This window comes from Panicum virgatum, chromosome 8K (assembly GCF_016808335.1).
Source record: "Panicum virgatum strain AP13 chromosome 8K, P.virgatum_v5, whole genome shotgun sequence".
Lineage (NCBI taxonomy): Eukaryota > Viridiplantae > Streptophyta > Magnoliopsida > Poales > Poaceae > Panicum > Panicum virgatum.
In genome coordinates, this window is record NC_053143.1 from 777,782 (window position 1) to 796,533 (window position 18,752).

The 18,752-nt window shown below is 44.8% G+C and overlaps 1 protein-coding gene and 1 pseudogene across 1 annotated transcript; both read left to right on the forward strand.

Annotated features, from left to right (window-relative positions):
- The first annotated feature begins 1,452 nt into the window (after nt 1-1,452).
- On the forward strand, nt 1,453-6,375 carry LOC120643392 (laccase-23-like). The gene is made up of 4 exons (XM_039919749.1): nt 1,453-2,164; nt 2,248-2,653; nt 3,848-5,699; nt 5,913-6,375. The coding sequence occupies exons 1-3, from the start codon at nt 2,057-2,059 to the stop codon at nt 5,050-5,052; spliced, it is 1,719 nt and encodes a 572-aa protein (XP_039775683.1). The 5' UTR covers nt 1,453-2,056; the 3' UTR covers nt 5,053-5,699; nt 5,913-6,375.
- On the forward strand, nt 5,706-11,343 carry LOC120643391 (annotated as a pseudogene).
- The last annotated feature ends 7,409 nt before the right edge of the window (nt 11,344-18,752 follow it).

Here is an 18,752-nt window from a genome sequence, read left to right on the forward strand (position 1 = left end):
ATTCTTGCTGTTCTTTCTGTTTGACTTTAGACTGCCTTGAATTGCAAGAAACCGTCTGAAGCTAGAACAGATTGGGTACTTGCCTACTGAATCAATGAACAGTATTTGGTGGTTAGCACACAGCACGCTTCTTGCTGTACTTTTGCCAACCACAGCTCGTGGGCATGAATCATTTGATAGAACAAGTACTTTGTTCTGTGGTGCAAGCAACAAAAAGGAGACAATCTATATGCAGTGATGCGCTTTTGATCCTAGCAACAAAGACATGTCGTTATGGTCAAACAGTGTAGTTATGCTTCCATTTGAAATTTGGCAGTGCAAGATTAACAACCTGTGCCAAACAGCCAAAGTAAAGATTCAGTTAGTCATGTCCGGAAAAAAAAAATGGATACAAAGAGATTCGGCAGTCAAAAGGACGAAAGAAAGTTGCTACTGAATAGTGATCTCACTGTCTTCATGGGATTTCGGATGCGAAAAAGGTTGACGAAGGGAAGAATTAGGAATGAAGTATTTAGTTCTAATAAAATGAAACAAAAGCTAAGGAATCTTTGTTGCAAGTGGAAACATTTGTGGGAATAGTGGCCCCACTGGCCATGATTCCTTAATTCATGCATAATGATTCTTCTAATGGAAACATGCTCGGCATAACTCATGATAAAAGAGCATGTGCTGCAACAATGGTAATGGTAAAATGCAAGTTGCAGACAGGTCTATGCATGTGACCCTTGGTTAGGATATGCATTTACTTTTCTGATGAATCGAAATATTGCAATGCTTCTGACCATGAGTCTGCTTTTGGAGTCTGCCTAAACATTTGGCTTTTAGAGCTCTGCTTGATTATCAAATGAGCATTAAAGCTCTTTCTCTGTTTCGTTTTGAATAAACGTTTAGGTACTTAGCCTGTTTCATTTGATTTGAGATATTGCATAAACTCCAAATGGTGAAGTTGATGCGTGTTGGTTCTGGACCTGATTCAGCTATCAAGTGATAAATAATGAAGTAATAAAATTCCATCGACGTACGGTGGACAGTTATCATCCATGTACACAAATATGTAATTTGGGTATGCACACATGTGAACATTGGAGGCAACCCATGATGCTGATAGGGGGATTATGTCCTTTGTAGGTTTCCTTGTAGGATAAGATCTGCTGACCAATGCCATACTCTCATTGATCTTGGAAGGTAGGCTCTATCTTATTATGATGATGTTTCAGTCAGTCCTTGAGAGAGGAAAGCTAAAGCTAGTTATGGAAGCATGATCACAGGAGTTACCTAGCCAAAACATTATGTATGATGAAAGTATCCAGCCATAGATGATAAGGTCATGTATGTCTTTGTAATTTGTTTCCTTTTCGGAAAAGACCTGCCGAGTAATACAAATCCACACGCATTATTTAGTCTTTGGAAAGCCCTGTTAGTTATAAACTGTCCTCTGAGGAGCTTCATCGATCTTCATATACGCAGAGGAAAATGCAATAGACTTGTAGCTAGTTATTAGCTGGCCGAGAAAGGAGGTGATGAGTTAGCCAAGTTAGCACTGGGACGGAGAAGCCTGTTTCTTTGTGAGGTTGAAATGGAAGCACATACATATGGTGCAGCAGTGGTTGTACCGACCAACTGGAGTGTGGTTGTTACTGTCATTGGCATGCACATTGAATAACGGAGTGCATGCATGCGTGAAGCAAGTGAAGCGTTGCTGCTGTGTACTGTACTACTCGTCCTACAAGGCTAGAAGCAGAAAGTAAGAGAAAGCAAATGTGAGTGTCAAAAGATGATGCGTGCCATCATCGTTCCATGCATTGGTTCACCACCATAGGAGGATGCATTGGTCATGTATGCCAACCACAAAACCACCGCTGTCTAATGACTTTGTAGCTAGCTAGCAGGAATGCAGGATCTTCTTTTTCTTTGTAACATGATCTCTGTATCCCCCCTGCTTTCTGCTCTGCACCTCCACCACCACCTGCTACTGCTGCTCCTATATAAAGAGACCCTTGCATAAGCAATTCTAATCAATACTGAAGCAGAAGAGAGGAGCAAGCAAGCATCCGGCATGTCAACGTCCTCAGTGCTCCTGATGACCCTGCAGGTTGCTGCTCTTCTCCTCTGCTGGCTGCTGCAGCAGACAGTAGTTGCCAAGGAGCAGTACCATGAGTTCGTGGTAATTACCAATATAGATGATAGGAGTAATTACTGTTTGGTGATCCATCTGATCTGAATGGCAATGGCATGCGGCTGCTGCAGGTCCAGGAGGCGGCGGTGACGAGGTTGTGCCGGAAGCACAGCATCATGACGGTGAACGGGCAGTTCCCGGGGCCGGCGTTGGAGGTGAGCGAGGGCGACTCCCTGATCGTGAGGGTCATCAACCGGGGCGGCTACAACGTGACGGTGCACTGGCACGGCGTCCGGCAGATGCGGACGGGGTGGTCGGACGGGCCCGAGTACGTGACGCAGTGCCCCATCCGCCCTGGCCAGAGCTTCACCTACCGCTTCACCGTCGCCGGGCAGGAGGGCACCCTGTGGTGGCACGCCCACAGCTCCTGGCTCCGGGCTACCGTACACGGCGCCCTCATCATCCGCCCCCGCTCCGGCGTCCCTTACCCCTTCAACGCCGGCAAGCCACCCGCCAGGGAGATCCCCATCCTGCTCGGTACAACCTGCTACTAGCTAGCTAATGACATTGATTTTCTGACAAATTCTTGCACGCACAAATGATTAATGTATCCTTTTTATTTCTTCCGATCCCCAAATTAACAAGGAAAAACTTGGATCAACAGCATTATATAACTTTGATGCTGACAAATGACACACCCTGAAGTTGGAGTTGAAAATTAGGCTTCAACCTAGGAGCTGAAAGCTTCTCCCACCAACTAACCTAACAAGCTTATTAGCTTGTGGAAGCAAGCATGCAGCCATTTGATTGGCCAGGTTTCGCAATGCAAGTGTACGTGGTGTGGGCCAGAGCTAGAAAATATATTAGAGAATAGAGACGATGCATGATTAGCATTTCTTTTTCACTTTTCACGCATGTTAGTCAGTGTTATCATTCTGTTAGTTGTTGGTTGATACCAGCTTGCTCATTATAGCTTACTACCCTAGCTGCTGCACACATGAGAGTCAAACACGCATCGTCATCATGTTGGATCTATCACAAAATTAAAAGTAAACACACCTTTACACTTGAAGCGTCATCGACTGCTGCTCGGTCTTCTTAATTTTGTTACATACTCAGAGCCATGCCACTGACTTGTGGGTCCAACAACCCTCATACATAAAAACTGTGTTCTCTGAAAGGAAAAGTATAACATATATAGTGGGTCATTAGATCAATGTATTACTGTATAAGGACAACTCACTCTGTCTGTGCTAATATTTTTTTTATATGCGTATTCTCGAAAAAAAAAGCATTCCCAATGCCAAACAACTGGTTTCAGAGTTATTCCCTGTGGAAGCAGAGTAGCTTCAGTTGTCTGGAAGCAGAAAGGATTAATTTGTATACTAAATTAATCTATATCTAGGGTTGTAGTGTACCATCATCACTTTTCAAGCTCCATAATCAAAATTGCATCATTAGCAGGATGCTTCTTTTATTTATTTGGGCTGTTATTGCGGCCCACATTCGTTCCACAGTAGGCACGCCGTCCTACAGCTTAGGTGTTGATGAACAAGCTAGACTGACTCACTAGTCCTCCGGAAGAAGGAAAAGAAACAAACAGAATTTTAGCCATTGTCTATTTGTCAATTAAAATCCTAATGAAATTGGTGTAGAAAAATTCGGAGGTACTAATCGGGATTGCAACTTTGATTAATTTATTGACAAGAAAGAGTGTTGATGGGAATGCAGGGGAATGGTGGGACATGAACCCCATGGACGTGGTCCGCACCGCCACCCGCACCGGCGCCGCGCCCAACATCTCCGACGCCCTCACCGTCAACGGCCAGCCCGGCGACCTCTACAGGTGCTCCTCCAAGGACACCACCACGTTCCCCGTCAGGTCCGGCGAGACCAACCTGCTGCGCTTCATCAACGCCGCGCTCAACACGGAGCTCTTCGTCTCCCTCGCCGGCCACACCATGACCGTCGTCGGCGCCGACGCCTCCTACACCAAGCCCCACGCCACGTCGGTGCTCATGATCGCGCCCGGCCAGACCACCGACGTCCTCGTCACCTTCGACCAGCCGCCCGGCCGGTACTACCTCGCCGCCCGCGCCTACGCCAGCGCCCAGGGCGTCCCCTTCGACAACACCACCAGCACCGCCATCTTCGACTACGGCGGCGGCAGCGGCAGCCCCGCGATGCCGACGCTCCCGGCCTACAACGACACGGGCACGGCGACGGCGTTCACGACGAGCCTGCGCGGCCTGCGCAAGGCGGAGCTCCCGTCGCGCGTGGACGAGAACCTCTTCTTCACCGTGGGCGTGGGGCTCGTCAACTGCTCGGCGGCGGGCCAGCAGAGCTGCGGCGGGCCCAACAACACGCGGTTCGCGGCGAGCATCAACAACGTCTCCTTCGTGCTGCCGTCCACCCTGTCCATCCTGCAGGCGGCGCGCTACCAAGGCGGCGGCGGCGGCGGCGTGTTCAGCGCTGACTTCCCCGGCACCCCGCCGGTGCAGTTCGACTACACGGCGCAGAACGTGAGCCGCGCGCTGTGGCAGCCGGTACCCGGCACCAAGGTGTACAGGCTCAGGTACGGCGCCGCCGTGCAGGTGGTGCTGCAGGGCACCAGCATCTTGGCCGGCGAGAACCACCCCATCCACCTCCACGGCTACGACTTCTACATCCTGGGCGAGGGGTTCGGCAACTTCAACGCCGCCAGGGACACGGGCAGGCTGAACCTGGAGGACCCGCCGATGAGGAACACGGTGGGCGTGCCGGTGAACGGGTGGGCGGTGATCCGGTTCGTGGCGGACAACCCGGGGGTGTGGCTGATGCACTGCCATCTGGACGTGCACATCACCTGGGGCCTCGCCATGGCCTTCCTCGTCGAGGACGGCGTCGGGGAGCTGCAGTCTCTCGAGGCACCTCCACCGGACCTCCCGCTCTGCTGAATGAGCCAGCATTAACAGTTTCAGATTCATCTCATCTGCTTATTGCCTGATGCTGATTAATTATTTGGAATATTCCTACTGTAACAATTCACAGGATTATTTGTTACAAATCACAGCCTAGCTCTGGGCATCAATCAAGACATAAACATTGCCAATTTAATCCGTCCAAAGTTTTGTTGGGCTCCCATCCCATTCCCATGGGCCGGCCATAGCAGCGTCTTCTTATGTATCTACTGACATTCACTCATTTCGCTGGGCTGGAACTGGAGCTGGTGGCTGGAGTGGTGTGAGAGAAAAATACTGTTGACTGGCTGGTGGCTGGAAGCTGATGCTGGAGCTAGATAAAAGGAAAAAACTGTTGGGCTGGAGGCTGCTGGAGCTGCCGAACAGAGTTATCATGGACACTGAGACACGCATACAACATGACGGCACCCGCCCACCTCTCTGCCATTTCACTTTACTTTTACCCATCCTCTTCCTTCTTTCCTCTGCAAGCCCCACGCCAACTCGCTGAGCCCCACCCCTCCTCTGCAAGCGCAAGCGGAGGAGGAAACGAGGTCCGGAATTCTTGGACTCACCCCAACTGGCCGAGATTTCAGTGCACTGCAGTGTGACCGCCCCGTTCCTCTTCCTCCTCCGATTTCAAGGTACCACTGTCTGTATACCCCATCTGCATTTCGAACCCCCACTTCTTTCTTGCTTTTGCCCCGCTCACCACCCAAATCCTTCTCTCTTGTGCTTATATATATGCTCATGATTCTAGATGGGATTTCACTACTTCTCCTTTCCGATAATGCAATGCAATGTACCCGTCAGCCGTATCTAGTGTATGTAGGCCACTGATTCTGATTCCACAACAGAGCAGGGTTTTCTGGGGATTGCGGTTCATCAACTGCCCGTCTAGGTTGTTCCCCCTAATTCTGATTGTTCATGAATTCAGCATGTCTCTTCCTGTCATAATTATTAGTGACTTCATGTCCAACTTATTTGCTTCCTTCATTGATTTTGCCCCGCAGACCCACGTGAAAAATCTTATCTTGTGCTTGGACTGGGAAATTACTGTAACAATTCCATCTAGTACTGAGGCATTCACTCAACTGATTTTGGTACTCCGCTCCAATTCCAAACAAATGCAATGCAACTGTACCTCTTGCTTCACTCCACCTTTCATTTGTTTCTTGCTTTATTTATCTCCATGTGCTAGTACATATCAGCAGTCAGGAAAGAGGGACAATTGCATTTGTTGCTGCACTTTATTACTGCACTGAGGCCCTGGCCATATAATGCACCTGGCATATTTCACAGGGGTAAGCTTCATTGAGACATTGTTGACACTATTTGGTTCCTTTTGTTTCTCATCTTGCTAGCACCAGCACAATGGTGAAGAGCAAATCCTTGTGGAGCCAGGTTGTGAAAAGTACCAGGCCGACAAACATGTCCATTTCCGCAAGAAATCTCCAGCCTCAAGATCTTGGAGCTGTGATATTTGGTTGCACAAACAATACCATTGCAGAGTGTCACTCTCGGCAACTTTTCGGTATTTCTCTTAACCATGACTATTCTCTAAATTTTGTATTTGCAGAACTAAGCTACTCCTTTAGTGCATTTGTTTTATTTTCCTCCAAGGGGAATATATGCCATGCATACCAAAGTATAGCAATTTGTTAGGTAATCCGCTGACTTAGTAACCATTCATGTGGTATTTCAGGCTTGCCAAGAGCGCATATCTCCTATGTACGAAACATTAAGGAAGGACTGCCTCTCTTCCTATTCAATTATGATGATCGCAGATTGTATGGCATATATGAAGCTGCAGGCAGTGGTAAGTTCTGTCCTGAATCAAATGCATGGTCAAATGATGGCCAGGGAAAGACAAGTTTTCCTGCCCAGGTACAATCCCTTGCTTTTGTATCTATGAATGCCATCTTCTTACCGACTCTCAGTGAAAACCTAAGTGCATGTAATGCCCTTTTGTTTATTTAGGTTGCGATGCGGGTAAGGGTGTGGTGTTTTCCGCTAGCAGAGAATCAGTTCAGAAATGCTATTGTAGCCAACTACTATCAGAACACACCCACTAGTGTCCCTGGCAAGAAGCTGCATTTTTTTCAGTTTGAATTGGATCATGCTCAGACACGTGTTTTGGTGGATATGTTTACTCCATCTCCTCCTCCCAACAATGTCTGGATGCCCCCTGTTGCAACACTAGCTGATGAGCATGTGAGAGAGTTAGTATCGTTACCTGTATGGGCACCAAAGCATGAAGCAAAGGTCAAACCAGAAAAGGTTGCAAAGTCATATGCAGACATGGTAAAGAAGAACAAATTTGAGGAAGTCGTGAAAGGAGATGTGGATGAGGAACATGCGAGTTCAGATAATGAATCTTCTAATGGTTTTGATGATCTGGATTGTGGAGACACAGCAACAGAGAGAGAGGGGTGTGCATTATCAGATCAGGAGGTTGAAATGAAACAACAGAGACACTCTGATAAGAAGACAAATGTGCTTAGTTTCAACCAAGTGTTAGAAGGGCATGCAACTTTGCCTGTGCAGCAGTGGAATCCTGATTTGTATGCCAATGCTACTGAGACTGAAGACAATGATGCATATAGCTTCAAGTATGCCCAGGAGGTCAAATGTGCAATTCTGGATGGACACTCTAATTTGCCAGAAACCTTAGATGTTGAAGCTAATCAGCTCTCCATGGGCCCTTCTAATTTGCTGGTGCAACTATTAGACTCTGAATCATGTACAGAAGCCAAGGTTAGAACTCTGGACTTAGCTTATAGCTACATCTCATGTTCTCATCCTTGTTTTGTGAATAAGTTCATTTTGTCTTGCTAAAATGCTTACTGGTCTATATTTTCCAAATTTCTCACACAAATTTTGTTTATGCAGCTGATAGATGTAGTTAAAGAGTTATCTGGGCGCATAGAGCTGATGGAGAAAAAGCAGGTCTCTTCTGATATGCTATAACCTCTTGAAATGCCTTACATTTGTTATACCGGGCCATGCAAGCTTAAATTATGACCTGTTATATGCACAATGTAAACCAGCAATTGCACTTCATAACAGATGTCCTGATATACCTTAGCATGAAAAGGCACTAAAAGTAGGAACCAAGTGAATAAAGAAAGTGGCATCACACCTACTTGCTTACTAGAAATCAAAGAATAAGGCAGGATAAATTAAATGATTTTTTAAATTATTCTTCTGTTATGGGTGGCCGGAGGACCAGCCCATCTATCCTTTAAGTCAAGAAATAAGGATTAGGAGAGATATTAGATCAGTAAGTTGGTTTGTTAGGACAATTATTAGGTTGTTAGAAGCTGGTTCTATATAAACAGAGGCATAGTCATAAATTGGTTTACCTGATGATTATACTTCAAATTTAAGTTTCTTAATTCTGGTGAGGAATATCATATGTTCTTGACTAAAGTGTGGAAGTCCTCGAAAATTCTTACAAGGGGTCAGATCTAATTTATGTTCGAAATGCAGGCTTGGTCCAACAAAGAGGTCCAACACTTACAAGGGGTGAATGAGAGGTTACTGAAAAGAATTGTGGAACTAAAGGGCACAGTGAAGACATTGAATTAAAAAATAAACCCTTTAACCCTAGATGATTCACTTAACCAGTTTGTTGAGCAATGTTTGGGCTCAGAAGATGTCATTTATCTAGTTGGTGGTTTTGATGGCTTCTCATTTCTGCCATCACTAGACTCCTTTTCCCCTTCATTGGATATACTAACACCTCTCAAACCAATGCCTGTTGGGAAGTCATATGCTTCAACTGTTGCATTAGATGGCAAGGTATTTGTTCTCGGTGGTGGTGATGGTGCTTGCTGGTTTGATACAGGTTGGTAATTGATTTCTAATTTTAATTCCATCCTGAGCTCTCATATTGCAATTTCTGTCCTGATTTTGCATTTATCTTTTGCATGAAGTTGACTGTTATGACCGAAGCCGTGATGATTGGACCACATGCCCATCATTGACTCGTGACAAGGGGAGCCTTGCTGGGGTTAGTGTTAATGGGAGAATCTATGCTTTTGGTGGTGGAGATGGAAGTCAATGTTTCTCTGACGTTGAGATATTTGATCCTCCTCATGGAAAGTGGATAAAGAATCAGCCTATGCTAGAAAAGGTATCAGGATCACTTTCCTGGTGTTCATTTGGTCTATACTTGGAATGTTTTTTTTCCTGATACATTAGTACACTACTGAAGCATTTAGTGGAATGTGCACATATTATCCTAAGATATAAATAACTAGGGGACATAATAAGCATTTCCTCAAAAAAGAAAAGTGTGTAATTCTATGATGATGCAAAACTATTCCTGATTCCATTTCAGTTTCCTGTACTGTCATTCTTTTTTTGGAAAAAATATTTGCTGATGGACACTCTCCATAATATGATGAATTCTTTAATTTGCTTGACTTTTGTCACCTTGTTTTTCAGCGCTTTTCTCTAGCTGGTGTAGCACTTAATGGTGTGATTTATGCAGTTGGTGGCTTCAATGGTGCTCAATATCTGAGGTACTGTCCTTTTCCTGCCTGTACTTAGTACTTGATTGGTGTTGGAGAAGTAATTTGTTTTCTTGAGCAAAAGTCAAATTGGTTTTGGCTACTAAAGTGTATGGACTAATCAAGAGCTGGCAGTAGCTGCTGCTATTGTGTAGAGGCATCTTAGGTGTAGTTGTAACCAGCTACTGCTGGGCTGTTCTTGAGCTGTTCTATTGCTGTATTTGAGGTGTAAACAGCACTGTAGCTAGGTCGGTTACTGTAGCAGCCGCCCTAACTGCTATATAAAGAGGGTAGTACCTCCATGTATATGTAACCTTTGAGTTGAATGAAATAGCAATACTAGTTTGCAAGAAACTCTCTGGTTCCTCTCCTTTGTTATCCTTGCTTTCCAAGTTAGTTAGGGCCAACAATTGGTTCAGTTTTGATCTGTCATGGCAGCGAAATTATTACTTATTTGAAGTGAGAGGAACGCAAGAAAACTTTTCTACTAACATTGTGATGTGTGTCACCAGCTCTGCTGAGAGGCTTGATCCTCGAGAGCCTAACTGGAAAATGCTCCCAATGATGAGTGCAAGAAGGGGCTGTCATACGCTTGCAGTGCTTAATGAGAAGATGTAAGTTAGTAGCTGATTCTTTATAGTACGTTAAAACAATGAACTGAAGATACGTTGAATGTGCCTTTTTTTTTAAAAAATGTTATAGAACTTGTACCTGTCAAATCAAATGCAGATGTGCATCAGGGGGTATTTCTTTTGTTGAAGTAATTTGGTCTTGTATTTTCTTGTAGATTCTCGATTGGTGGTTATGATACTGGGGCTAAAGCAATGGTAGCTACCGTTGAGATGTACGAGCCAAGGATGCCTTCATGGGTGATGGTTGAACCCATGAGCTACACCAGAGGATACCATTCTTCAGCTGTGCTTGGTGGCTCAATATTCACATTTGGCGGGGTGAAAGGTGAAGGAGATACAATCTTGGATGCGGTAGGTACCTACTCCTAGAGACAAATTTCTTAGCATGTCCATTTTGCTGTTGGTGTTGCATTAATTACTCAACTAATCTGGCACCAAGAATCAAATATGAAAATCCTTGTATTTAATTGCATGTTTTTGATTGTGAGGCAGACACTGAACGAGTACTTGTCAAGGGTTTCCCTGCATCGGCTACATATATCGTTTATTATCGTATCAGCTTGCATCAGCTTCAGATGGACATGGATTGTTGGGTTCATTAAGCACTTAGTTTCATTATTCTTGTCTCTTCTACTGCATATGTCATCTGTTACCATATCAGTCTCGCGTTGAAGTGTCTGCTGCATTTCATTGGAACACTGAGCAATGATTCGTAGAACAATTGTGGCGATACAATTGTGGATAGGTTGAGCAATGATAAAAAAACACCATTTTTTATCATTTCGTTTTTCTGATTCTTGTTGGGGCAATACAATTGTGGACAGGTGGAGCGATACAAGGAAGGCTGTGGCTGGGTGACTACTGGTCTGAAGTCAATTGGGAAGAGATGCTACTGCTCCGCCATTGTTCACTGACCTTATATTGACATGGTGAATTGACGTAGCTTCTGAGATCGAATCAATGTGAATGACATAACATGAATGAAGATGCTTTACGCTAGTATTCCCTTAACGGCCATGTTGTCGGCTTTTCCGGCCGGTCTTCTGCTTGCTTTTGGATATAGAAAAGATGTCAACTCCATTTCAGAAGGAACTTTCTGGTTCGAGATAAGCCATAACTCGACAAACCTTGTTTGTGTCTGTCTGCAGCCATGGAAATTTTGTTTATATATAGTTAATCCTCCAAATTAACCTCCTCTCCCTTCTTCTTCTTCCTCCATCTCGACCTCCTCAACTGTAGTCCATACACTCACTCGGCCACCTCTTCGATCCTGCTATGGCGTCAAGTGTCGGGGACTACCTGGAGCTGGTTTTCTCTTTGGTCTTCTTCATCTTTATGATTGCGTTATGTGTTCTACGGGAACGTTTAGACTTGTACGAGGACCCTTCACCTCGCCATAGCCAGTGTTTGTGCTGTCTGTGTTATGTACGAGCAATATAGTGTTCCTGTCCTGTACTATAATTAAGATTGATATGCTGCTTCTCCTATATAGGCAGTCAACTAATAATTCGCCAATTTGTTTGATCAACTCATATATCACATATAAATGGATTTTTCTTTGACAGACTCACTATTGTCTCTATTCGCTTTCATTCTGATTCTGAGTTTTGATGCGTGGGCAAAAACCAAACTAATCGTTTATTATCAGCTGCATGCAAATCATTGATATTTACTTCCATCGATTACTGTCATATTGCTGTTGGGCCAAATATTGTCTGCGAGTGGGCTTTGCATTTAGGACTGGAGAGAGAGGAGCAGTAAATCACTTGAGACGCTGGCAACTCTTATCTTTATATGGTTGGAGAGAGGAGCAGTGAAATCTTAGGAGTAGGTCCTTTCCATACGTGCACAAGAAAGTCTTTTTTGCCCTTATGAGCTTTTTAGTATTATAATCTCTATATATGATTTCTGCACCCCAGTTTGGCCACATCACCGGCCCAACGGCCAAGCGGACGGTCCGGATCTTGCGTTTTCTGACCATTTTACAAAAAAGTCCTCAGACTCTATAGAAATCAACCTACGGTTCGGCCTCCTCTCTAAGGAAATTTTACGAAGAAGCCCTCAACTTTTCTCAAAATCAACCCACTGTCCAACAATGCAGGTATAAGAAAATTCGCAAATAAAATCTTAACTTTTCATAAAATCAACCCGCCGTTCTGTCCTCTGTCGTGATGTTTTCAGAAAAAACCCTCGGATTTTAATTAAATCAAATCACAATATGTTACATCCGTTATTTCTACACGAGCAACATTATACGTACAATTTGAACACCAAAACATATTGGAATCAAAAGTTGCTCAACGTAGAATTTGATCAATAATTCAAAAACTACAACTTCATTATAGAGTGAAATTTTAAAATTCAAAATGTTTTCGTAATTCATTGCACAAATGTTTGCATACGGCCCGTTGCACCAACAATTTGAATATCAAAACGTCTTCAAATCAAAAAATGATCAATACAAAAGTTGCCTAGAATTTCAAAATCTACAACTTTATTAATATATAGCAAAGTTTTTTAAATTCAAAGCGCAAAATAACATCTTAAATTGCTAAAAATATAATATTACCACCATTTTTCTATAACTTCTCATTCTACCTCCATAATAACGCGCATATTTTAATATAACCACTACGTCCTTAAAAAATAACAGGTCTAAGTGGAGCCAAGTAGTTACGTTACATCCAAAGAGAGGAGAAGTCAAGGAAGGACAGGGAATAAGGGGAGACGTGCTGTGGCTCTGCCTCTTAAAAAAATAACAGGTCTAAGTGGAGCCAAGTAGTTACGTTACATTCAAAGAGAGGAGAAGTCAAGGAAGGACAGGGAATAAGGGGAGACGTGCTGTGGCTCTGCCTCCTTCCTATCACTGCACTGCACACGTAGCCGCCGGCCTGTTGGGGTGGGCAGCATGAGAATTCCTGTTTGTTTCTTGAGAATTAAAATTTAGTACTCATTATATCAAAGAGAATCTTGTTATTTAAGAGTATTAAATACAGATGAGTGCTAATTCGCTAGACGAATCTAATGAGCCTAATTAATTCATAATTTATAAGAGTTATGCTACAGTAACCATCCGCTAATTATGAATTAATGTACCTTATTAGATTCATCTCGTAGTTTAGCCCCAAGTTCTGCAATTAATTTTGTAATGAGACTTTATTTAATATTTTTAAATTGTAAAATTCTTTTTAATGTGATAGAGACTAAAGTTTAGTACGTGGATCACGTGACTGACCGTCTAGAAGTATATTGACATGGTGGATTGACGTAGCTTCTGACAATCAAGTGACCATGAAACAGTTGAGACTTGGAAGTCTCTTCTTTATTAGGATGAACTGACAGCTGTAGACACTCTTCTTATTCGGAGATGCATCGTAAAACTTTGAGTTGTTTGTGTTGTCTGGATGGATGATGCAGCAAACATGGGATGTGAATCGGAATCGGTACTAAACTGAATGAATGGATATTTGGTATTATGTAATGGTGTTCTTGTTGACTCTTTCTGCTGAGCTTTGTCCTTTTGAGTTAAAGCTGTTTGCCGAAGCAGCAACAGCTTCACTGCATGTGCATCTTGTCCTTGTCTACTTACCTTCTTTCTACATCATAAATTAAGAGTTGGTCTCAGCATACTTGCATATACAAATGTAGGACGTTTACGAAATTAAAAGGGGCCGGATTGATCGATCGAGTGCACCCACCAGAATATATGCTGATATCATTTACTGCATGGATCGATGAGTGTATATCATATACAAGAAAGCTAGAAACGTTATGAATGTTACATGCACGCACAGAAAAAATAAGATGAGCTTTCTTGTTGTAAGCCGCCTCATCGTCCACCAGTTGGCGCCTCCTGCTCCTGGTACGCGTCGTCGTCCGGCAGCGGCAGTAGCGCAGGCCGCAAGTCTTGTTGATGATGATCCTGCTGCATGCACATCATCGTTCCTGCCGCCGACGTTCACCGGCGAAGGTGGCGGCCTAGCTATGTCGTCGTTACTGCTCACGACTTCCTCGAACTTGATCCTATGTGGCCGGCGAACGCGGCGGCGAATGTGGCGGCGGCGCTCCGGTGCCATGGTCCGAGGGACCGAAACTGGCGATCAGAGGGGGGTGAATGAGAGCCGATTAAAATTTCTCTCGAAATCGATCCGTTGGCCTATATCCCGAAAATCACCACAAGCCCTCGAACCTAGGTTAAAAAGAAGCTATGGACTATCTCTAAGCAAAAACCCCTAGGAAGAGAAACGGAAGCAATACGGAAAACTCCCCAAACAGCAGCTCAGATGAGTCAGACCGGTCTCTCCCAGACAGCCCGCAACCAAAGTTCCAAATGGCAAATCTTGAGCAAACGAAGTCTAAATCCAACGAAACTTGGAGGATACCTTCACACCTGTCCCGTGAACATATCCCCAAGAGATCTCTCCCAAAAGATTAAAGGATCTTGATAATTCGGGGGAAGATCAAAGCGGATTGGGATTTTCTCAAGAACACAAAACCTCCAATTCGTGAGAACTCGCGATTCCAGGGGGTTTGGCACTAGGCTAGATGCATCGGAATCGTTACAACGAGTTCAACAAAGCACGAATCCAAGGGCTCGATTACTCTAAACACGAAGCATCCCAAAAGAGGAGAAATCAAACCCAAAACGCAAGAGAGGAAGGGGAGAACGAATACTCAGCACACATAGATGATCTCAACAAGATTTCATTCATAAATTTCAGAGGAATTCACCTATACAAAGCTAGAGCCATCCGCCCGTCATCCTACCCACTAAAATTGAGAGATTAGCTAAACACTAACCCTCTATTGCGTTGGAGTCCTTGGCCCTAACCTGGAGCAGGGGCAGGGAAAAGGAAAAACGAAGAGAATACAAAAAGACTCAAGAGACTCAACCAGCCACGGGCTGGTGGGGGTATTTATACCCAGCTGCTGCGGCCAGACCGGACAGACCGGTCCATGGGACCGGTCAGACTGGTCGAGTCTGTAGTAGCTCGCTGTACAGACTCAATCGACGGCGGAGTTTCTTTCTTCGACTCGAATTCTTTGATGCGATGCCGCCACATCGACGAAGTTCCGGTCCGCGGTTTTGAAGGGGTCCGTGAAACCCGAGTAGGTGGCCGGTTTTGAGAAAACCGCCAAAACTCATCGCGCGGGAAGATTCCCGCCTCCACGCCATGGCCCTAGACGCCGTTCCCGCCTCGGCCTTCTGACGACCCTAGACGCCGCCCGACGCCTGTCACCTCCTCGCCCGCAGCGAGGCCCTAGACGCCGTCGACGCCCGTCACCTCCGTCAGTCCGTCTCCCCTTATTCCCTGTCCTTCCTTGACTTCTCCTCTCTTTGGATGTAACGTAACTACTTGGCTCCACTTAGACACCGTCCGCCTGCTTGGTTTTGTGGCGCAAACCAAGAAACCCGCCTTCCGTCGCCGCTTGCATCCTCGATCCAGGAGCAGACGCCACAGCTGACGCCCGGCCTGAGCTCCTCCACGGTAACTCTCCGTCAACACTCGACGCCTGTGTACCTGCAATCCAAAGACCAAGCGCACGATCACACCGCACGGTTGACAATTCACTCATCACAGGCAGGATAGAGTACTCTCGTTTCTCAATCTCCCCCTTGATGAGTGCATTGTCAACACACCACCTGAAAACAGAGAAGTGATAAAATAGAAACAAGAAAGTGAAGAACTCAAGCAAGTAACAAAAAGCTCAGAAAGTCAAGACTTGTCACTTACTCAAGCACAGATCGATTCCCTAAGACAAGGGCAACGGCTCGACGCAATCGATCAAAAGCCAAAATATGACTCCTCAAAGACAGAGGTAACGCTCGACGCAGTCATGCTGGAAGTGGTAGGAAAACGAGGAAAACCAGGAGCCAGAAACAAAGCAGATACTCACAAACCAAAGCTTTTCCCTCTCACAAGTGCAACTCTCCAAAAATGATGCACTCTCAAAGACCTGTGCACAATAAGTTTTTCAAAAATCAAACAAGTCTCCCCCTTGTTCGATCACTTCTCCCAAAATTCTCCCCCTTGTTGGCACATGCACACATCAAGCTCCCCCTGAAGCTGAGACTCCCCCTGAACAAATGCTATGCAATGAATGCAATGCAGGAGGTGTAAGTGAAAGCATTCAGGGATACAAGGATATGAGCAATATCTAGTCACAAGCACGTGTGCATCCATAAATAAGACATGCATCTAGCTCAATAGGGTATATCAAATCAGTCTAGAGCTAGACAAGTTCAGTTTAGGAGAAATAAAAGCATCACCCATGATCTAGCACTAACAAGTAGGGAAAAGAAAACAGTGCTAATCATACTCATACAGGTGAGCCAAAACTGCCAAAGCATGGTGCAAACATTCATTTTTCAATCAAATTATATCAAGCAATTCTTAATGCCAGGGGTTGAAAGCTTGTTATGCTTTACTTAGCAACGAGGCCAAGCCTATGCCAAAGACAATCAGAAGCTTAAGACACTCGTTTCAGTCATGCACAGCCTTGCTCGGGTTCTCACAAGTGCAAAGTAAGCCGTCCCGAAAACTCGATCAGTGCGACAAGCAATCCCACCTGGATCTTTTTAATCCATTTCAAGAACAGTTCAAGCAATTTTAACAAATTTAGATCATTTCAAGTATGAATTGCTGAACGAAAAAGCTACACTAGCATGAATAAGATAGCAAAGCATATCAACACGCCCTAACATGCTAGTAGCCAAAACAGGATGATCATGTTTTCAGATTTTCAAATCAAAATAGCTTAACTCAGATAATGTTATATACACAGTGGAGCAAGCTATACATGATCAAGTTTATCAACTCACACTAGCAAACACTAGAAGATCATAACAATGTATACAAGAATGCTAGTGCAAGTGAGGCAATGCAAAATGTAAACATGTACAATGCATATGCACAATGCAACTACCAAACCTAGAAAACAAAAAGAAGAGCAAACAAGACCTACAAAGCTAACAAAAAAAAAGTCAGCGATCAAAAGGGGTAACAAACCCCAAGCTCCCCTCGCAAGCGAGCAAAGGTGTCCTGCTCTAGCGGTTTGGTTAGGATATCTGTGGTTTGCCTCTCTGAAGGGACATGGATCAAGTCTATGTGGCCTCTCTCATGATTGTTTCGCAGGAAATGGAACTGGATATCTATGTGTTTGGTTCTGGAGTGTAGAACAGGGTTCTTTGCAATGCTAATAGCAGACATGTTGTCTATGAAAAAGGGAACCCTATCATAACTCAGTCCAAAATCCTGCAAGGTTTGTCTCATCCAAAGGATATGGGAGCAGCAGCTTGCAGCGGCAACATACGCAGTTTCTGTGGAAGAAAGCGCTACGCTAGCTTGCTTGCGAGAGGACCAAGACACCAAAGATGTACCGAGAAATTGACAAGTGCCGGATGTGGACTTGCGATCCAAACGACACCCACCGAAATCGGCATCAGAAAAACCCACCAAAACCAGAGAAGAGTCCGCAGAGTACCAAAGACCAAATTCAGGGGTGAATTTCAGATATCTGAAGATGCGTTTCACCACCTGCCTGTGGGAGGTGCGCGGCGAAGCCTGATACCGTGCACAGAGGCCGACGCCGAACTGAATGTCCGGCCGCGTCGCCATCAGGTACAAGAGAGAGCCGATCATGCTCCTGTACTCCTTCTGGTCCACCGCCTCACCGTCCAAGTCCTCATCAAGCGCCATCGAAGTGCTGATCGGAGTCGGCTGAGGAGACAAGTCACTCATGTCGAACTTCCGCAGCAAGTCCGTCCCTAGTGTACTTGGCTTGATGAATGAACATGCCCTGAGGAGTTTGCTTGATCTGCAGCCCGAGAAAGAACTGCAGCTCACCCATCATGCTCATCTCGAACTCCTTGGACATCTGCTCAGAAAACTTGGAGACAAGAGCGTGAGAAGAGCCACCAAAGACAATACCATCCACGTATATCTGAACTAACAAAAAATCAGTGCCAGATCGCATGAGGAACAAAGTTTTATCCACACATCCCATTTTAAAACCCTGAGCCAGCAAAAAGGTTTTCAGTCTATCATACCAAGCTCTAGGCGCCTGTTTCAAACCGTAAAGAGCATTCTGGAGTTTGTAAACTCGGTTTGGAAACTTGGGATTTTCAATTCCAGGGGGTTGTTTCATATAAACTTCCTCTTCAATAAAATCATTCAAGAAGGCTGATTTCACATCCATTTGGAAAACTTTAAAACCCTTGGAAGCAGAAAATGCAAGAATGATTCGAATCGCCTCTAAGCGTGCTAATGGGGCAAAAGTTTCCTCATAATCAATACCCTCTTTTTGGTAAAAACCCTGGGCTACAAGCCGAGCCTTGTTCCGCACTACCAACCCATCTTCACCTTGCTTGTTCTTGAAAACCCATTTGGTTCCAATGGGATTACAAGCAGGCGGAGGCTCATCCAAAACCCAAACCTGATTCCTTTCAAAATTTTCGAGTTCCTCATGCATGGCATTGACCCAATTGGAGTCAGAAAGAGCGTGTCCAACATCTTTGGGCTCAAAAGAGGCAACAAATGCCGAATGA